The following is a 16,960-nucleotide window of genomic DNA, read 5'->3' on the forward strand; positions in this document are numbered from 1 at the left end:
ATGCATAACGTCGCATAAGCATAGCATAAGACCGTTGGACCAATGAGCATCTTACGTAAATTAATATGGCGACATTATGCTGGATGCTCATTGGTCCAGCGGTCTTGTGCTATGCTTATGCTACGCTATGCATTTTGTGTATTATAGCCTTTAGGATGCCGTCCCATGCAGGACGGAATTTCGGAAAACGGAATCTCGGAATCATTCTGATTGGTTAGCCCCATGGGGCACAGTACAAGCTTGTACTGTGCCCCATGGGGCTAACCAATCAGAATGATTCCGAGATTCCGTTTTCCGAAATTCCGTCCTGCATGGGACGGCACCCTTTTACGCTTCATGTTTACGATTCATTTACGTAATGTACCATTTAATCAGATGAGTATTAGGTGATGATGTAATTTATTATACACTACAGACATAATTATATTGGCATAACAATTTTTCTTTTCATTATCACTCCCATACAATCTAATTAATTAGCTTTCTTTATAATAACACGCAAAAGTATTTGACAATATGACTTGGATGACCTTTAATGTTTCGTGGGCCATGTCGTATCCTGATTTTGCAGATTTGTTACTTCAGTACAAAAGATCTATAACTTGTAGATTTCATAAAACTTTCTCGATGTGAAAATATACATAATGTGTCATTATATATATGTTGATGCGTGATATATACTCTATACTGTGTGTGTGTGTGTGATATAAATTAAAATATATATATCTCTCTCAAAAACATATAGTTCTAACATGGATGGAATTATTAATTTTTTATTATTTATTAATGAAAGTTTATACAAAGGTTATGATCTTAGAAGAAGTCGACAAAAATACGTTTAATCAGACCACGTATGAATTATTTGGTATTTTTTCATAATAATTATTTTAAAAAAAGATTTGTAATGTTAAAATACAGCTATTCATGAAGTGGTACGTCACGAAGAGGTAGGTTAAGTGTGCGCATGCGTCAACCGAGTGAGACGGTGAGCATATTGCTTTCTCACTCGTGTGATTCCACGCATAAATGGCGACCATCCAGTTGTGGCCAGACTCTTATTATAATACTACATATACGAGATACGAGCGCGTATGGGCAGAGAGAAGCCTGAGAGAGGCCATCCCGGCCGATCCCGGCCGTAGGACCCATGATGTAACATCATGGTAGGACCGTTAAGCCCCTGTACACTACCGCCAGTACATCCATTTTTGAAATTGATACTACGTAGCCACGTTGATTTTCCGACACTGCCGATAAAACATCATTTTGGTGCGCGTCCGTGCTACATCTGCAAATGTATAGTGTTATGCTGCGTTCCCACTATACGCGTCGCGCGTCGCGTCACGACGCCGCGTCATGAGTTATCCAATCAAAACGTTTCATTTTTATGGCAAGATCTCGCGTCGGAAATGACGTCATAAAATGAAACGTTTTGATTGGATAACTCATGACGCGGCGTCGTGACGCGACGCGCGACGCGTATAGTGGGAACGCAGCATTAGGGCTCAGTCACAATGAGAAAAATAAGGAATAAGATAAAGGAATAAGGAATAATAGAATGTCGCATCTCATTTTAGTACATGTACATTAAAGTGAGATGCAACATGCCTTATTCCTTATTCCTTTATCTTATTCCTTATTTTTCTCATTGTGACTGAGCCTTTATATGTATAACACGTGATAACGCCAATACATTTGCAGATGTAGCGCTATGTGGCGCGGATGCGCACCAATGATGTTTTATCGGCAGTGTCGGAAAATGGCCTCTCTCAAGGTGCAATTTCACGCAGCGAATAAAAGCTGGCGTTTTACCCCCTCTCCATCAATTTTTGTCAAAATGGCGAATCCAGCGAATAAACGCTCAAAGTTGGACACAGTCCAACTTTTAGTCCCCATCTACAATAGATGTTTTAAGCCCTAAGCCCTAAGAAATTGACCAATCACAGTCAATTATTCTCCTCAAATTCAACTGTGATTGAACAATTTCTTAAGGCTTAGGGCTTAAAACACCTATTGTAGATGGGCACTTAGCGAATTGAAGCCACGGTCTTGTATACAACGTCTTGAAGCAACGGTGAAATTTTTAAATTATTTTTATTAAAAGTGTATAAGAAGAAGACGAAATTATGGCTGAAGGGTTTAATCAATTGATAGCACCCGAAAATACAAACGAAGTTAGTATATATTATATACATACAGTAAACATACTTGGTAAATCTGAAGAATAGTGGCCTCCTCACCGATTTCGTTGAACTTAGGCTTAATCGACGCGTTTTTGCACGAAACGAAAGAATCTGGCAGAAAAAAGTGTCGCTCTGCCCCGCGACGCGAGATATTAAACGTTAAAGTTGACAGGAATCAGCCCACTCGGCATGCAATATTTCAGAGGCATTTCTGCAAAATTCCATTTGAAATATTACATCTTTCATTAATATTTCAGAAATTTTTCACGACCGTTTCTACATCATTTCGGCAATGTTTCAATGTCCGCAATTATTTCAAATGCGACCATGCTGAAAGATTTCGGCAATGTTATGAAGTATTTCTCAAATATATCTACGAAATATTGCGGAAACACTTCAGAGATGTTTCAAATACATTTTACACTAAAAAAATGTTTCGTATTAGCAAACAAAATTTTCTTACTGACGCAAAAACTATTTGTTGATATGTGAAAAATAAAATATTTTATTACCGGAACAAAAAAAAATATATTAAGCCGTTATGTGCGTATAGCCGTCGCGCGTTTGTCCGAAGAAATCCGCTCTCTCAACCGGTCACCCATCCAAGTAGTATTATATATATTAGGGTGATTCAAAAAAACCTTCTTTTTGTATTTTTCGCGATACACCCCAAAATATCAAAGCTTACCTAAAAAAAGAATTTTCCTCAAAAGGGGAGCAAAATCGAACAAGTTTTAGAGGTCGCTACCAGCGATTTTCAATATTTTCGATTAAAAAATCGGTTTTTTTTTTCAAATATTCAAAATTGCATAACTTTTCGAGTTTTAATGATAGAGGCATGAAATTTTCAGAGAATCTTCGTCAATTTATGTAGTTTATGAATATTGAGTTAAAAAATTTATTTTCGGAAACAATTTTTTTACGTTTCTTTTGTTTATAATAAAAAAATAATTGTCTATAACTAATAGGCGCCAGCGATCTGGGATTTGGTTTTGATTTTAAATTACATCTGGGTAATCCAAAAACACATTTCAATAATCAAATGCTTGAACATCGGTGAATTTGTTGCTAAAAATTTGTTTAAACAACAAATTCAAAAAACCACGTTACCCGTAATGTAGAAATAATGCATGTTATAATCTTTATTTAGGTGTCTGTATTGCATTCCAACTTTTGTTGTTAAATTTAAGTTGATAGAATAATAAATTATCTAAATGCTACATATTCATTGAATGAAAATAAATTTTTTAACTCAATATTCATAAACTACATGAATTGACGAAGATTCCCTGAAATTTTCATGCCTCTATCATTAAAACTCGAAAAGTTATGCAATTTTGAATATTTGAAAAAAAAAACCGATTTTTTAATCGAAAATATTGAAAATCGCTGGTAGCGACCTCTAAAACTTGTTCGATTTTGCTCCCCTTTTGAGGAAAATTCTTTTTTTAGGTAAGCTTTGATATTTTGGGGTGTATCGCGAAAAATACAAAAAGAAGGTTTTTTTGAATCACCCTATTGAATATGTAGCATTTGGATAATTTATTATTCTATCAACTTAAATTTGACAACAAAAGTTGGAATGCAATACAGACACCTAAATAAAGATTATGACATGCATTATTTCTACATTACGGGTAACGTGGTTTTTTGAATTTGTTGTTTAAACAAATTTTTAGCAACAAATTCACCGATGTTCAAGCATTTGATTATTGAAATGTGTTTTTGGATTACCTAGATGTAATTTAAAATCAAAACCAAATCCCAGATCGCTGGCGCCTATTAGTTATAGACAATTATTTTTTTATTATAAACAAAAGAAACGTAAAAAAATTGTTTCCGAAAATAAATTTTTTAACTCAATATTCATAAACTACATGAATTGACGAAGATTCTCTGAAAATTTCATGCCTCTATCATTAAAACTCGAAAAGTTATGCAATTTTGAATATTTGAAAAAAAAAAACGGATTTTTTAATCGAAAATATTGAAAATCGCTGGTAGCGACCTCTAAAACTTGTTCGATTTTGCTCCCCTTTTGAGGAAAATTCTTTTTTTAGGTAAGCTTTGATATTTTGGGGTGTATCGCGAAAAATAAAAAAAGAAGGTTTTTTTGAATCACCCTAATATATATATATATATATATATATATATATATATATATATATATATAGTACTTTATTCGATTCGGCCTTCCAGTCTAAAATCCGGGACTTGGTTTACACTTCGTTACTTAACCATCACTCCTACATCCATACCTTTTTCCTTTCTCCTACTCTCTCTCATTTTTCCTAATTCTTTCATACATTTTACATTCTCTAACTTTCCTTCCTCTCCTAAAAAATCCCTCACTCTAATCCTACTCTCTCTATCTACATGTGTCATTTATGTTCAATCGTTCCTTCTTCTTCTTCACAAATCTGGCATTTTCTTCTTTCCTCCGCCGCCCAGAATCTGTTTCTTTCCTCTTCGTTTCCGCACCTCCATCTCGCAATCAACTTTTGGCTCTCTTTGTGCCCTTTTTCTCTCAAATATTTTGGCCCCTCCTGCGCCATTATGTCCTTATATCTGCCGTTGTATCTCGTGCTTCCTATCTTACTATCCATCCATTGCCCCAGTCTCTCTCTCTCTATCTGTCCTATTATTTGACCAATATCCGCCTCACTATTCCTCAGTACTTTTATTCCTTCCGAACTAAATCCATTTTGCCTATAAAACATCTCTCTCTCCTCCCCCACCATGCCCTTTTGTCCCTCTTTCTTTTTTTCCTTCACGCATTCTATTACCAATTTTCTCTCCCCCACCCTCATAGCCTTTTCCTCAAATCTTACTGCTCTATTTCCCGCAATTGTACTAAGCTTTACTCTCCCTGTTTCCTTATAAACTATATAGTCCGGCGTACAGGAGTCAAGGTTAAGGGTCCACTTTACATACTTTTTATGTATTCTTTCCAATTCTTCTCTTTCTCTCCATCCCCAAATCTCTGCCCCATACATTATAACCCCAAGCACTAAATATTTAAATAATATCATCCTTCTCCTAAAGTCATCCCTGAGCCTCCGTTCCCCCAACCCCCACACCTGCCTCATCACTATATTTGCCTTCTTCTTCACGCTCTTAATCTGTCCACCGTCACTTCCATTTCTCCTCAGTTCGTATCCCAAGTACTTGTATTCCTTTACTTCCTCCAATCTCTTTCCTTCCCATTCCCATCCCGCCTCCTTTTCTCTGCCTCCTCCTTTTTTAAAGCACATAATCTTCGACTTCTCGGTGTTCAACTGCAGTTTTTTTCTTCTTAAATATCTCTCCAGTCTCCTTATCATCTCTTTCATTCCATCCACACTTTTTGCCAGCAACACCAGATCATCCGCGTATGCCAGCGTCCATATTCTTTCTGTTCCAACCCTCATGCCTCCCGCCTGTCCTGTCCTCATCTCCTCCTCCACATCTGCGATCAATATCAAAAACAGTAGCGGACTCAGAGGGCACCCCTGCCTTACTCCTTTCTCCGTCCAGAACCAGATTTGTCCAGTTGGAGATTTTTCCGCCCACTCTAACTGCATTCTTCGTCCCTTCATAAATTTCCTTGACCCTTTCTATTATACCTTTTCTTATTCCTCTTTTCTCCATTACTTTCCATAATATCTTTTCACAACACCTCTACGGAAAGTTCGACTTTCCATGCCTGTAGAGAGGGGCGAAAGCGGTCAATTTCACGCCAAGGCGGCATAGCGGGCGGAAAGTAACCACTTTCCTCCCTGTTTAGCGGGTGGAAAGTGGTCACTTTCCGCCCTAGGGAGGAAAGTGGTTACTTTCCGCCCGCTATGCCGCCTTGGCGTGAAATTGACCACTCTCGCCTCTCTCTAGGCATGGAAGTCGAACTTTACGTAAAGGTATTGTGAAAAATATCGTGTGCACCTCGGGGCAAAAGCTTTTTCAGACTCGTGTGATTGCCGCCCTCGCCTTCGGCTCGGGCGGCAAACTTCGCACTCGTCTGAAAAACGCTACTTTCGCCCCTTGGTGCACAATATACTATTCTATCCACTCTGTCGAAGGCCGCCTTTAGTTCTACAAAGAACCCATATACCTTTCCCCCTTTCTTCCTCAATTCTCTCTTGACCACGTGCTGTAACACATACACGTTGTCCATCGTCCCTCTGCCTTTCCTAAACCCTGCTTGGGTTTCCGGCAGAATTTTCTTCTCTTCTACCTCTTCCCTTACCCTCTCTGCTAATATCCCTGCATAAATCTTGTACGCAGTACATAACAAGGAGACTCCCCTGTAGTTTTCCACGTTATTCGGGTCACCTTTCTTGAAAATTGTGGATATTGGTCCTACTCTCCATTCTTCCGGAAAGCCTTCTCCTCTCCACACCTTTTTCAGGATTTCCTTCAGCTTTTCCTTTATCCGTCCATCGCTGAACTTCCACGCCTCTCCTGCTATCCTATCTACTCCTGCCGCTTTTCTCCTCTTTAATTTCTTAATCTGTTCTTCAATTTCTTGATCCTGGATCTCCAGCTCTCCGTCTTCCTCCTTGCTCCTTCTTCCCACCTCCTCTCTCCTGTCCTCTTTACTTTCTCCCAGTAGTTTCATAAAATGCTTTTCCCATTCCTCCATCTCTATATCTTCAATGGGTACTCTTTTCTTCCTTTCTTTGTTTATTATCTTCCATATTTGCTCTTCCGTTTTCGCGTTTCTCACTTCTTCCTCATATTTCTCTAGTCTTTTTTAATATTCTAAATATATCTATATGTTGCTTTCTTGCATCGATTTATATATAATATTTAATCTTGGCTGAACATATGGAAAGGAACAAGTAAGGGGTATAAATAAAACACATCCTAACTATTGTAAGTCATAATTTTTCCCTATCTACAGATATTTTTTTATAACACGATATCTTATTTTTATCTCTTTTGTTCAAGAAAAATAATGTCAAAAATAATTTTTTAAAGGAATCTAAATACAAATTTTATATTTAAAAAATCCATACTTTGTACTAATTGTCAGAATATTATTTTATTTCTTGTTTCTCTTGTGTTTCTAAAATATTTATTACTCTAATTATAAGCAGAATTAATCTACGTAACAAAATTTCCAAAATTTAATATACTTAAAAATTGTATTCAAAAGTTTATACTAGGATGATAAACTCTTTGATAGCTGCGTGCGTACGTGTGCGAGTATTTTCTCAAGCACAATCGCACAGTACGTCAATAAACAAATGATACCAAGATTAAATATTTTCCGTAATCAGTTTTAGCCCATCCATTTTAAGGCTCCTGGGTAGTCACCGCGGCCATATTGAATTTCTTGCTATTGAGTATCGAGGCGAGAAATTACCCTATTTTAGGTTGCGGTAAATTCCGAAATAAAAAGACATTTCAATAAAAAATCACTATAGATCGTTTCAGCACACTTCTAAAATTTAACGGATACTATCCTTTTCTCTCGACAATAAACAAACAGCCATAAAACGAAGCCTAAACATACGGAAAAACAAGCCGTTTGACGACTATCGAAAGGAGTGGAGAATGTTCCTTCCGCATATGTATTTCTTGCAAATCTTACCATACGGTCAATTTTACGAGTTTCACGAATACGTTAAACGTTATAGCACAAGTACAGAGCGAATAATAAAGAAATTTAACGCAACACAAAATAGGTTGTCAACACGTCACAAAGGACAGAATTCTCCATTGGAGAGTTCTTATTTCTACCGCGACGGTACGTGCGTCGCCACCGTCAACGCAGAGTTCTCGGCTCAGGGACCAAGAGCCTTAAAGATACATACCATTTTAAGCATCAATAACAGCTGGTTCCACCAGGGCAAGATCCGCCATGACATCATCTCTCTTCTGATTTATAGCCACCGTTTGAATATAGCCAGTTGTTGGATCTCTTGACTCTGCACCTTCTTCTTCTCGGCTTCCTGCTGGTCCTTGACCATCTGTTTTAATTTCGCATTAGCAGCTTCATTCTTAGCTTGCAGCTCCTATGGGAAAACAGGATAATACAGATGTGTAAAAGGTTCCGTTCCATTAAAAGAAGAAAAAAGATAAATGTTTCTCGTGAATTCATCAGCTTATGTCTCACCTGAGACTTAATTAGATGCAACTGTTGTTCCTCCAGGTCACTTCTCTTCTCTTGATACAATTTGACGAAGTGATTGATAAAATCTAAGTAATGGCGCGGCGTGATTGCCATTGTTCTGGCACCTCTCTTAGCCAGTCGCGTGTTTGCTTTGTGCAAGGTCTGATGAACGTAAACGCACGCATTTATCACGGCATCTCTGTGCGTCGGTTGCGGTGGGATCAACGAGCATACAGACGGGAAGAAGTCCGGACACTTCCACGTGGGTCTTTCCAAGTCGACACAATTAGTGAATTCTTTGCCGACCTGGAATAATGCATTGTCCGACCAATCGCCGAACCAATTCAGTACGCATCTGTTGAATAACGCAGGCGATATCGCCGTACTTGGATTCATCGATTCATTGTGAAAACGACGTGCAGATTCTTCATAACTTGGCCGGTGAACTAAGCTATTTATACAATTCCTCGTTGGAATCCAGCATTAGACCCTCTTGCTGAGCACTTTCTTTGCATTGCGTCATGGAGTGTCGTGTATTCGTCACCCTCGAACAGTCCGGGCACTTCTCCGTTGGCGAGCAACGTGTTCATGCGCTCGAGAAAACCGGAATCCAGCACGTTAGATTCTTCGAGAATAAAAGCTATCTTTTCGTCCTTGCAACCGGATCGTCTCAACACCTGTAAAAACAATAAACAAAAAACAAAACAAAAAACTCGTGCATATAGATATGACACACACACACACACACACAATATAGTTATAAAAAATGTTATGTGTAGGTGTTAATTTCAAGAAATCTTAAGCCTTACCCCTGGTTTCCATGCACGCGTTGCCATATGCGCTTAGCGCGCGTTTGATGCGCGTCTCCACGCGTTTCACCAATCAAATTGGTTTCCATGCACGCGTTGCCTTGCGTTATAATGCGCGTTTGACGCGCATCTGCACGCGTTCCACCAATTAAATGCGTGCTTTTCTTGACGCGCGCGATAGCGCGTCATAGCGCGTTGAAATTAAAAATTTTTAGCCCTTTCAGACGCGCGACGATCGCGTCGCGTTTTGTTGAACTTGGCTAATTTCAGTCGAATTTCGGCATTAATGACAGCTTGTCATATTTAATCATACATAATGTCAATAAACATTAATAATTCTTGCGAAAACGACGAATCAGTAAATGAATTAATTATAAACTCAGTTCGTCTTCGCAGTGCTTTGTGGGATTTAAATAGCAAATTTTATAAAGATAATGTACATAAAAGGAAATTATGGGCTGAAATAGCCTATGAATTACATGTAACTGGTAGGAAAAAATAAAATATATAATTAAGATAAATAATTTAAATAATATTATAAAAATAATATAAAAAATAATATATATATATATATATATATATATATATATACAACAATTTATAACAAAAACTATAATTTTATAGAGGATTTTGTAAAAACCCGATGGAAATCTCTTCGGGACAGATATTTCCGGGAGAATAAAAAATTAATAACGAGAAGTGGACAAGCAGCTACACAAATCTCAACTTGGCCCTTATGGGAGAGTATGGCATTTTTAAAACAAGTGTCGCAACCGCGGCCGTAAGCATATTATTTTTTATATTATAATTATCTTTAATAATGAAATCATTTGAGAAACAATAATTAATTGAGTATCTTTACTACATACATATAATATATAATTTGTAATTTAATTCATTTTTTTCTATTAGAACAATAACGAATATGTCACATGAAACCGAAAGCAATATAAGAAAGTCTTTCTCACCGATAAAAGAAACGAGTCATAATGAATCATTTGCATCACAAGAAAATTCGCAATTTATTAACCTTATTGATGTCCCAAATAATCGAAATCCAAGTCAAAGTAAAAATTTTTATAATATAATATTTTTATAACATAATAATCTGAACAATAAAAATAATTAAAACAAAACCAAAATTAAAACGTACATTTAATATTAATAATAACAATCACTTAACAGTTTAATAAAATTACAAGTCTCTATATGTACAGCTGAAGAACTATTAAAATCAAATATTGAAGACCCATCTTCACAACCTTGTTCTTCAAATTCTCGTGAAAGAGATGTCACACCACGACAAAGTCCCCTTAAGCGCCCTTCACTCTTTATAGAAAAATCTTCTACATCTACTAAATTTATTAAAAAAACAAAAGGTTATTTATATAAAATATTATTTAAGAAATTATATATATATAATATATATATATATATATATATATATATAATTAAAAATATTTTAATTCCAAATTTAGCTAATCATGAGTGTGATCCGGTGGAAGAAGTTATATTAGATTATATAAAAAATAAACCGACTTCAAGGTCTTCATTAAATCGAGAACATTCTGCTGAAGAATATTTTTATTTATCAATTGCTCGCGATGTACAAAATTTTAGTTTATCATCGCGGTTATATATGAGGCAAAAAGTTTTAAGCGCATTTGAAGAAATTTTAGAAAATGAAGACATTAATTAAAGTTATTAATTTTACATTGTTTATATATTAATTAAGTTATATTAATATTAAAATGTTAAAATAAAATAGTTAAATGTTTAATGTTAAAATAAAATATTATTTACTCAGTTTATTGACTCAGTTTATTGTACACTTTATATTATTGTAAACATACCTTAATTATTTGCTTTGGTGTTCTGGTAATTTATCCCACTGCCAGTGGACACTGCCTTCCGCCATAAAATAATTTTTATAAATTTCCCGAACTTCTTTGGCCACTTGCGTTGAATTCCTGGCTGCGTTTGGATTAAGGTTTCGTAGTCCGAGAAATTCATTTTCTTCACGCCATTGTCCAATTTGTAAATTTCCACTTCGATCTTCTCTGTCAACAAAACATGGTGGAAGATATCTTCTTTGTCCTGGTGCAAGATGAAGCTCACTGTCCCGAAGCCAATTGTGCAAAACAACACAACATTGTACAATACTTTGTACAGTTTCAAGAGATGCAATTATTGGTTTTCTGAAAATACGAAATCTTGACGTCATTACTCCAAACGCATTTTCAATACACATTCGAGCTCTGCTTTCTCTATAATTAAAAATTATTTGATCTGGTGTTAAATTAACACCGGGATAAGGCCGCATTAAATTTTCCAATAATGGGAATGCTGCGTCTCCGACAAATACGAAAGGAACTCTAGTATTTGATACATGAAGAACAGTTGGTGGAGGCAAGGGTAATTTTTGTTCAATTATATCTTTTCCAAAATCTGATTATTGAAAAATACCACCTTCGCTCTTTTTTCCGGCTGATCCAATGCTTACATATGTAAATCTATATTGCGCATCACAGGCTGCGAGAAGTACTATACTAAATGTTCCTTTATAATTATAAAAAGTAGAGCCTGTATTCTTGAAACACTGTACAACTACATGTTTGCCGTCGATAGCTCCAACACAATTTGGGAAATTCCAAATATCCCCAAAGTCTTGAGCTATGCTAGCCCATTCCTCTTCTTTTAATACAGGTAATACTTCCGGATGTAGAATATCCCATATCACTTTTGTAGTTTCCGCAATAATTTTTGACGTAGTAGCTCGTCCAATTCGATACTGATAATGTAAGCTAGCCATACTGTCTCCAGCAGCAATATATCGTAAGGTTAAAGATAATCGTAATCCAGGTGGTAAAGGTTCTCTAGTTAAATATAATTTAGAAATTCGGGGCTCTATTTTATGTAGTAGGGCAGAGCCGGGATTTAGTTGCACATTTCGGGCCGATTCCCGAGGCGACGCCTCCTATACCCCCACTACCGCTCGAGGCTCAGCGGCCGAGCTGCCGATCGCTCACGTGACGCGTCATCTCAGGAGCGTCGCGCGTGCTATAAGCATGATGGAACTGTAATCTCCCCCGAATAATATTAAAAAGTTAGTTATATAGAATATATAATTATAATTAGGACAATAGTTTCCGCGCCACCCATGGGGTACTATTGCTGACGCGTTTTTTTTTTAAGTGGTATCCCCAGTAGGCCTACTCCACTGAAAATATAATATGTATTTTTCTTTTTTTCCTTTGAATGATAAAGTAATCACTGCGCACTGCGCAGAATGCATTTGATTTGCAATTACTGCACCTATCGCAGAATGCATTTCTGTTCCTCTTTATTTTACTCTCATCACTGCGCACTGCGCAGAATGCATTTGATTTGCAACTACTGCGCCAATCGCAGAATGCATTTCTGTTCCTCTTTATTTTACTCTCATCACTGCGCACTGCGCAGAATGCATTTTATTTGCAATTACTGCGCCAATCGCAGAATGCATTTCTGTTCCTCTTTATTTTACTCTCATTTACTAATTGGTCGATTTTCTAGGCCGTTTACATGATTTTACAATAGATGGGATATCTATAGGAATGTTAGAAGAACTAGCTCGCATTAATGAAGTTAATGATTTATCGCTTAAGGAAGAACGTTTATCGGTTTTTATCATTTTCATTTTCGAAAACGAGCATTCACATAAGTATGTGGATCCGAACATGGAAAAAATTCGAAGACCAAAATTTTTAAGATTAAGGTAATTTGAATTGTTTAAAATCTTAAAAAAGTCCGCTCCTTTTTCTGGACGAGTTTTGAGGGAAAGATCATTTTGCAAATCGCAAAGTTCCTCTTGAAATTCTACATTTTGTTTTTCGACTTCCGCAGTGAGAGGATTTTCGAACAAAACTAAGTCCTTTCTAAGACTTTCGAAGTCAGTAAAACGCGTGTCAAACTGAGTTATTAATGAGTCAATTAACTGATTATGTTTTTTAAAATTACAGCTTGTGCCGTATTCTTCGAAGAGAATCTGGCAAGAGGGATAGAAATGAAGAGCATCTTTTTCTAAATGATTTTTAAATAAAATTAATTTTCTACGAAATGAGTCAATATGACTAACTAATTGACATATTGTTTGGTCGGGCTTTTGCAGCTTTAAATTTAAAGTATTTAAATAATTGGTTACATCGGTGATAAGAGCGAGTTCACAAAGAAACTCCGTATCTTCGGAGAGAGATTTAATATCATCATCTTTGCCACTAGACATTTCTTGCAAGAAAAGGAAGATCTCTTTTCTTATCGCAAAAAACTTTTCTAAACATTTTGCAGCACTGAGCCATCGGACTTCACAATGTAGGGGTACATCTGTATAAAGTGCATTATGTTCTTCGAGAAAGTGTTGAAATTTTCGATGAGAAAGAAACTTGTGGCCGCCTTTTATTGAATTGATGATTTTTGTAACAGTTTTCATGGCTGCAGACAATTTTATAGCTTTCCCACATAATGCTTCTTGATGAATAATACAGTGAATAAGGGGGAATTTTAAATTGCGCTGCTTTATTTGACCGAAGAAACCAATTTTGTGACCTACCATCGCTTTTGCGCCATCTGTTACTATGGCTGAACATTTCGAAAAATCGGTATTCAATTTTTGAAGAGTTTTTTTTACGGCTTTAAAAATATCTAGACCTGTTGTTGTGTCATGTAATGGAACAAAATCTAAGAGCTCCTCGACATGTGAAAAATTGTTTTGTACAATTCGAGCAAAAATACTCAATTGACTCACATGTCCAATATCGGTGCTTTCATCTAAACATAATGAAAAATAAGCACAACTGGCTAACAAAAATTTTAGTTTTTCTTTTATCGAACAAGCAATATCAGAGTAATTCTTGCTGCCACTGTCTTTTTACTTAAAGGAATGCTAGCAGCTTCAGCAAGCGTCAATGAATTGCCGAATGATTTTACTGCCTCGATGAGACATTTCTTTATAAAATTACCTTCCATAAACGGCTTAGAATGTTGGGCAATAAGAAGCGAAATAGCATATGATGCAGTAACAGCTTTTACCGAAGAATTAGCATTATTAGAATTATCATTAGAACTGGAACTTTCCTGATAAATCAATTTTAAACCCTCTATTAAATTACATTTTTCTTGACCTTCATATTTTGAATATTCACTTGCATGTTTTTTTTCATAATGTCTCTCAATGACAAATTTTTTCACAACAGCAGGTTTATATTTGCATAAAATACACACCGTGTGATTGCCAATAAGTGCAAAAAAACTATCCTCCCATTTCTTATCAAAATGTTGTTCATACCTTTGCTCACTGGCCATCGTACTGGTTTGACAAAAAAATTACACAATCATTAGCACGCACACTTAAGGAAAAACTATACAAAAAAACAAACCTTATAACTTTTCGAAGAAATATAAGAATAACGAAGAATAATAAGAGTTTATATCCACGCACTTTATATCCACGTTTCACGAAGTGATCCGCCAGCGACAATAACGGTTGGAAAACAAGAAGGAATCAAAACAATTGCATATCGAATGCGCGGCATAGATAACGTAGGAAATTTAAATCTCTCTTCGTAAATACGAAGTTTCTTTGTGAACTCGCTCTTATCACAGATGTAACCAATCATTTAAATATTTTTAAAACTGCAAAAGCCCAACCAAACAATATGTCAATTAATTAGTCATATTGATTCATTTCGTAGAAAATTAATTTTATTTAAAAATTATTTGGAAAAAGGTATTCTCCATTTCTATCTCTCTTGCCAAATTCTCTTCGAAGAATACGGCACAAGCTGTAATTTTAAAAAACATTCACTTAATTGACTCATTAATAAGTCAGTTCGACACGCATTTTACTGACTTCGAAAGTCTTAGAAGGGACTTGATTCTGTTCGAATATCCTCTCAATGCGGGAATCAAAGAACAAAATTTAGACTTTCAAGAGGAACTTTGCGATTTGCAAAATGATCTTTCCCTCAAGACTTGTCCAGAAAAAGAGGCGGACTTTTTTAAGATTTTAAATAATTCAAGTTACCCTAATCTTAAAAATTTTGGTCTTCGAATTTTTTTCCATGTTTGGATCCACATTCTTATATGAATGCTTGTTTTCGAAAATGGAAATCATAAAAACCGATAAACGTTCTTCCTTAAACTTAAACGATAAATCATTAACTTTATTAATGCGAGCTAGCTCTTTCGTTCATTAATAAATTTCACATTATTTTTCTTTTTAGTGGAATAGGCCTACTGGGAAAACCACTTGAAAAAAAAGGCGTCAGCAATAGTACCCTATGGGTGGCGCGGAAACTATTGTCCTAATTATAATTATATATTCTGTATAACTAACTTTTTAATATTATTCGGGGGAGATTACAGTTCCATCATGCTTATAGCACGCGCGACGCTCCTGAGATGACGCGTCACGTGAGCGATCGGCGGCTCGGCCGCCGAGCCTCGAGCGGTAGTGGGGGTATAGGAGGCGTCGCCTCGGGAATCGGCCCGAAATGTGCAACTAAATCCCGGCTCTGTAGTAGGGTATCAAATTGGTTTGGTGTCATTCTGTGGTAATTAAAAAAGAGCTCAACATCATTGCATAGTTCGGCAACAAGATTACTTATAGTATAGAATTAAGCTCCCTGCTCAAGTCTATTGGTTAAAGTAGGTCGAACCCACCAACGTGGAGCTGATCTTCGATGTCGTATTCTTTGTTGTCGTTTTCTCCACAACCATAATAGAAGAAATATTTTAAATTCTTTATCATCCATCTATTATATAGAAATTAATTTCATACATATTATATAAAATAATCTCATTGTTAGAAAACAAATATTACGATATTATACATTTTTAGTAATATCTTTTAAATAATAAATTATATTTATTTTAACTTTACTGAGAAAGCGTAAAATATTTTTTTTTTAGAAAATTGTATACGTGATATTTTTTTACTAAAAGCTAGTTAATAGATTATTTACTTTTTAATATTCTTCTTTTCTCTCTTCCTTTTACAATTGTTTATATTATTTTTTATTATTAAATATTACATATATATACGCATGTATTTTTATAATAAAATTGGGAGCTGTCACATTTATATAACGCGCGCATGGAAACACTATCAGCTCAAACGCGCGCGTCAAACGCGCGCTATAACGCATGGCAACGCGTGCATGGAAACCAGGGGTTAGAGACGAAACAATAAACCCGTGCATGTAGATATATATGACGCACGCACATACACACACATACAAAATACATAGTTGTAACCCTTACGGAAAGAAACTACAGCGGATTACAGAAAATTATATTACAGGAACTACATAAAAGTATTACACAAAATTACAGACTGAAGTATTGTAATATACTGTAATATTTTCGTACTATACGCTCGGATTACAGGAAAATATTACAGGATTACAGGACTACAAGATTGCAGTCCTCTTAATACTAGAGGACACTGATTTCCGATATTCACCCGGCATAAAAAAAAATTATTTTTTTCTTAGTTTTATTACTTTTTTATAACTAAATTTGTTTCTTAAGATGCAGTCTATGATTATAAATATTTTCTTGTATTTGAAAAACACACTTACCTTGGTGGGATTCAAACTCGGGATCTCGGGACCTCTGGATCGTGAGCCAACTGCCTTACGTGGTAGACTACTTCTTAATTTGATGTAAGTGTTATATATAGTCTACATATGTCATAACCAGCACAAATATATAATTTTTCAAAAATCATTTTAAGAAACAAATTCAGTTTAAAAAGAGTAATAAAATTTTAAATTCGATATATGATATAATATTTCTTAAAGTCGGGTGAATGTCAGAAACCAGTGCCGGCTCAT

At 35.7% G+C, this 16,960-nt stretch overlaps 1 protein-coding gene and 1 pseudogene across 1 annotated transcript; both read right to left on the minus strand.

Moving 5' to 3' along the window:
* Nucleotides 1–7,871: 7,871 nt before the first annotated feature.
* LOC139773137 (dynein heavy chain, cytoplasmic-like) lies at nucleotides 7,872–9,097 on the minus strand. Its single transcript, XM_071707391.1, has 2 exons — nucleotides 8,281–9,097; nucleotides 7,872–8,179 (listed from the first exon to the last, which is right to left on the minus strand). Exons 1-2 carry the CDS (start codon nucleotides 8,671–8,673, stop codon nucleotides 8,048–8,050), a joined length of 525 nt encoding a protein of 174 aa, XP_071563492.1. The 5' UTR covers nucleotides 8,674–9,097; the 3' UTR covers nucleotides 7,872–8,047.
* A 1,847-nt stretch (nucleotides 9,098–10,944) lies between these two features.
* LOC139773131 (uncharacterized) lies at nucleotides 10,945–15,877 on the minus strand (annotated as a pseudogene).
* Nucleotides 15,878–16,960: the final 1,083 nt, after the last annotated feature.

The sequence above is a fragment of the Temnothorax nylanderi genome, unplaced genomic scaffold, assembly GCF_030848795.1.
Source record: "Temnothorax nylanderi isolate EJ_2023f unplaced genomic scaffold, tnyl_v1.0 TNYL_tig0057_pilon, whole genome shotgun sequence".
NCBI classification, from domain to species: domain Eukaryota; kingdom Metazoa; phylum Arthropoda; class Insecta; order Hymenoptera; family Formicidae; genus Temnothorax; species Temnothorax nylanderi.

What these genes read in the sequence shown, in the direction of transcription:
- LOC139773137 (XM_071707391.1), bottom strand. Translation starts at nt 8,673, where the DNA reads ATGAATCCAAGTACGGCGATATCGCCTGCGTTATTCAACAGATGCGTA. An exon ending in TGCATCTAATTAAGTCTCAG is followed by an intron (nt 8,180 to 8,280) that starts GTGAGACATAAG and finishes GTTTTCCCATAG; the next exon opens with GAGCTGCAAGCTAAGAATGA.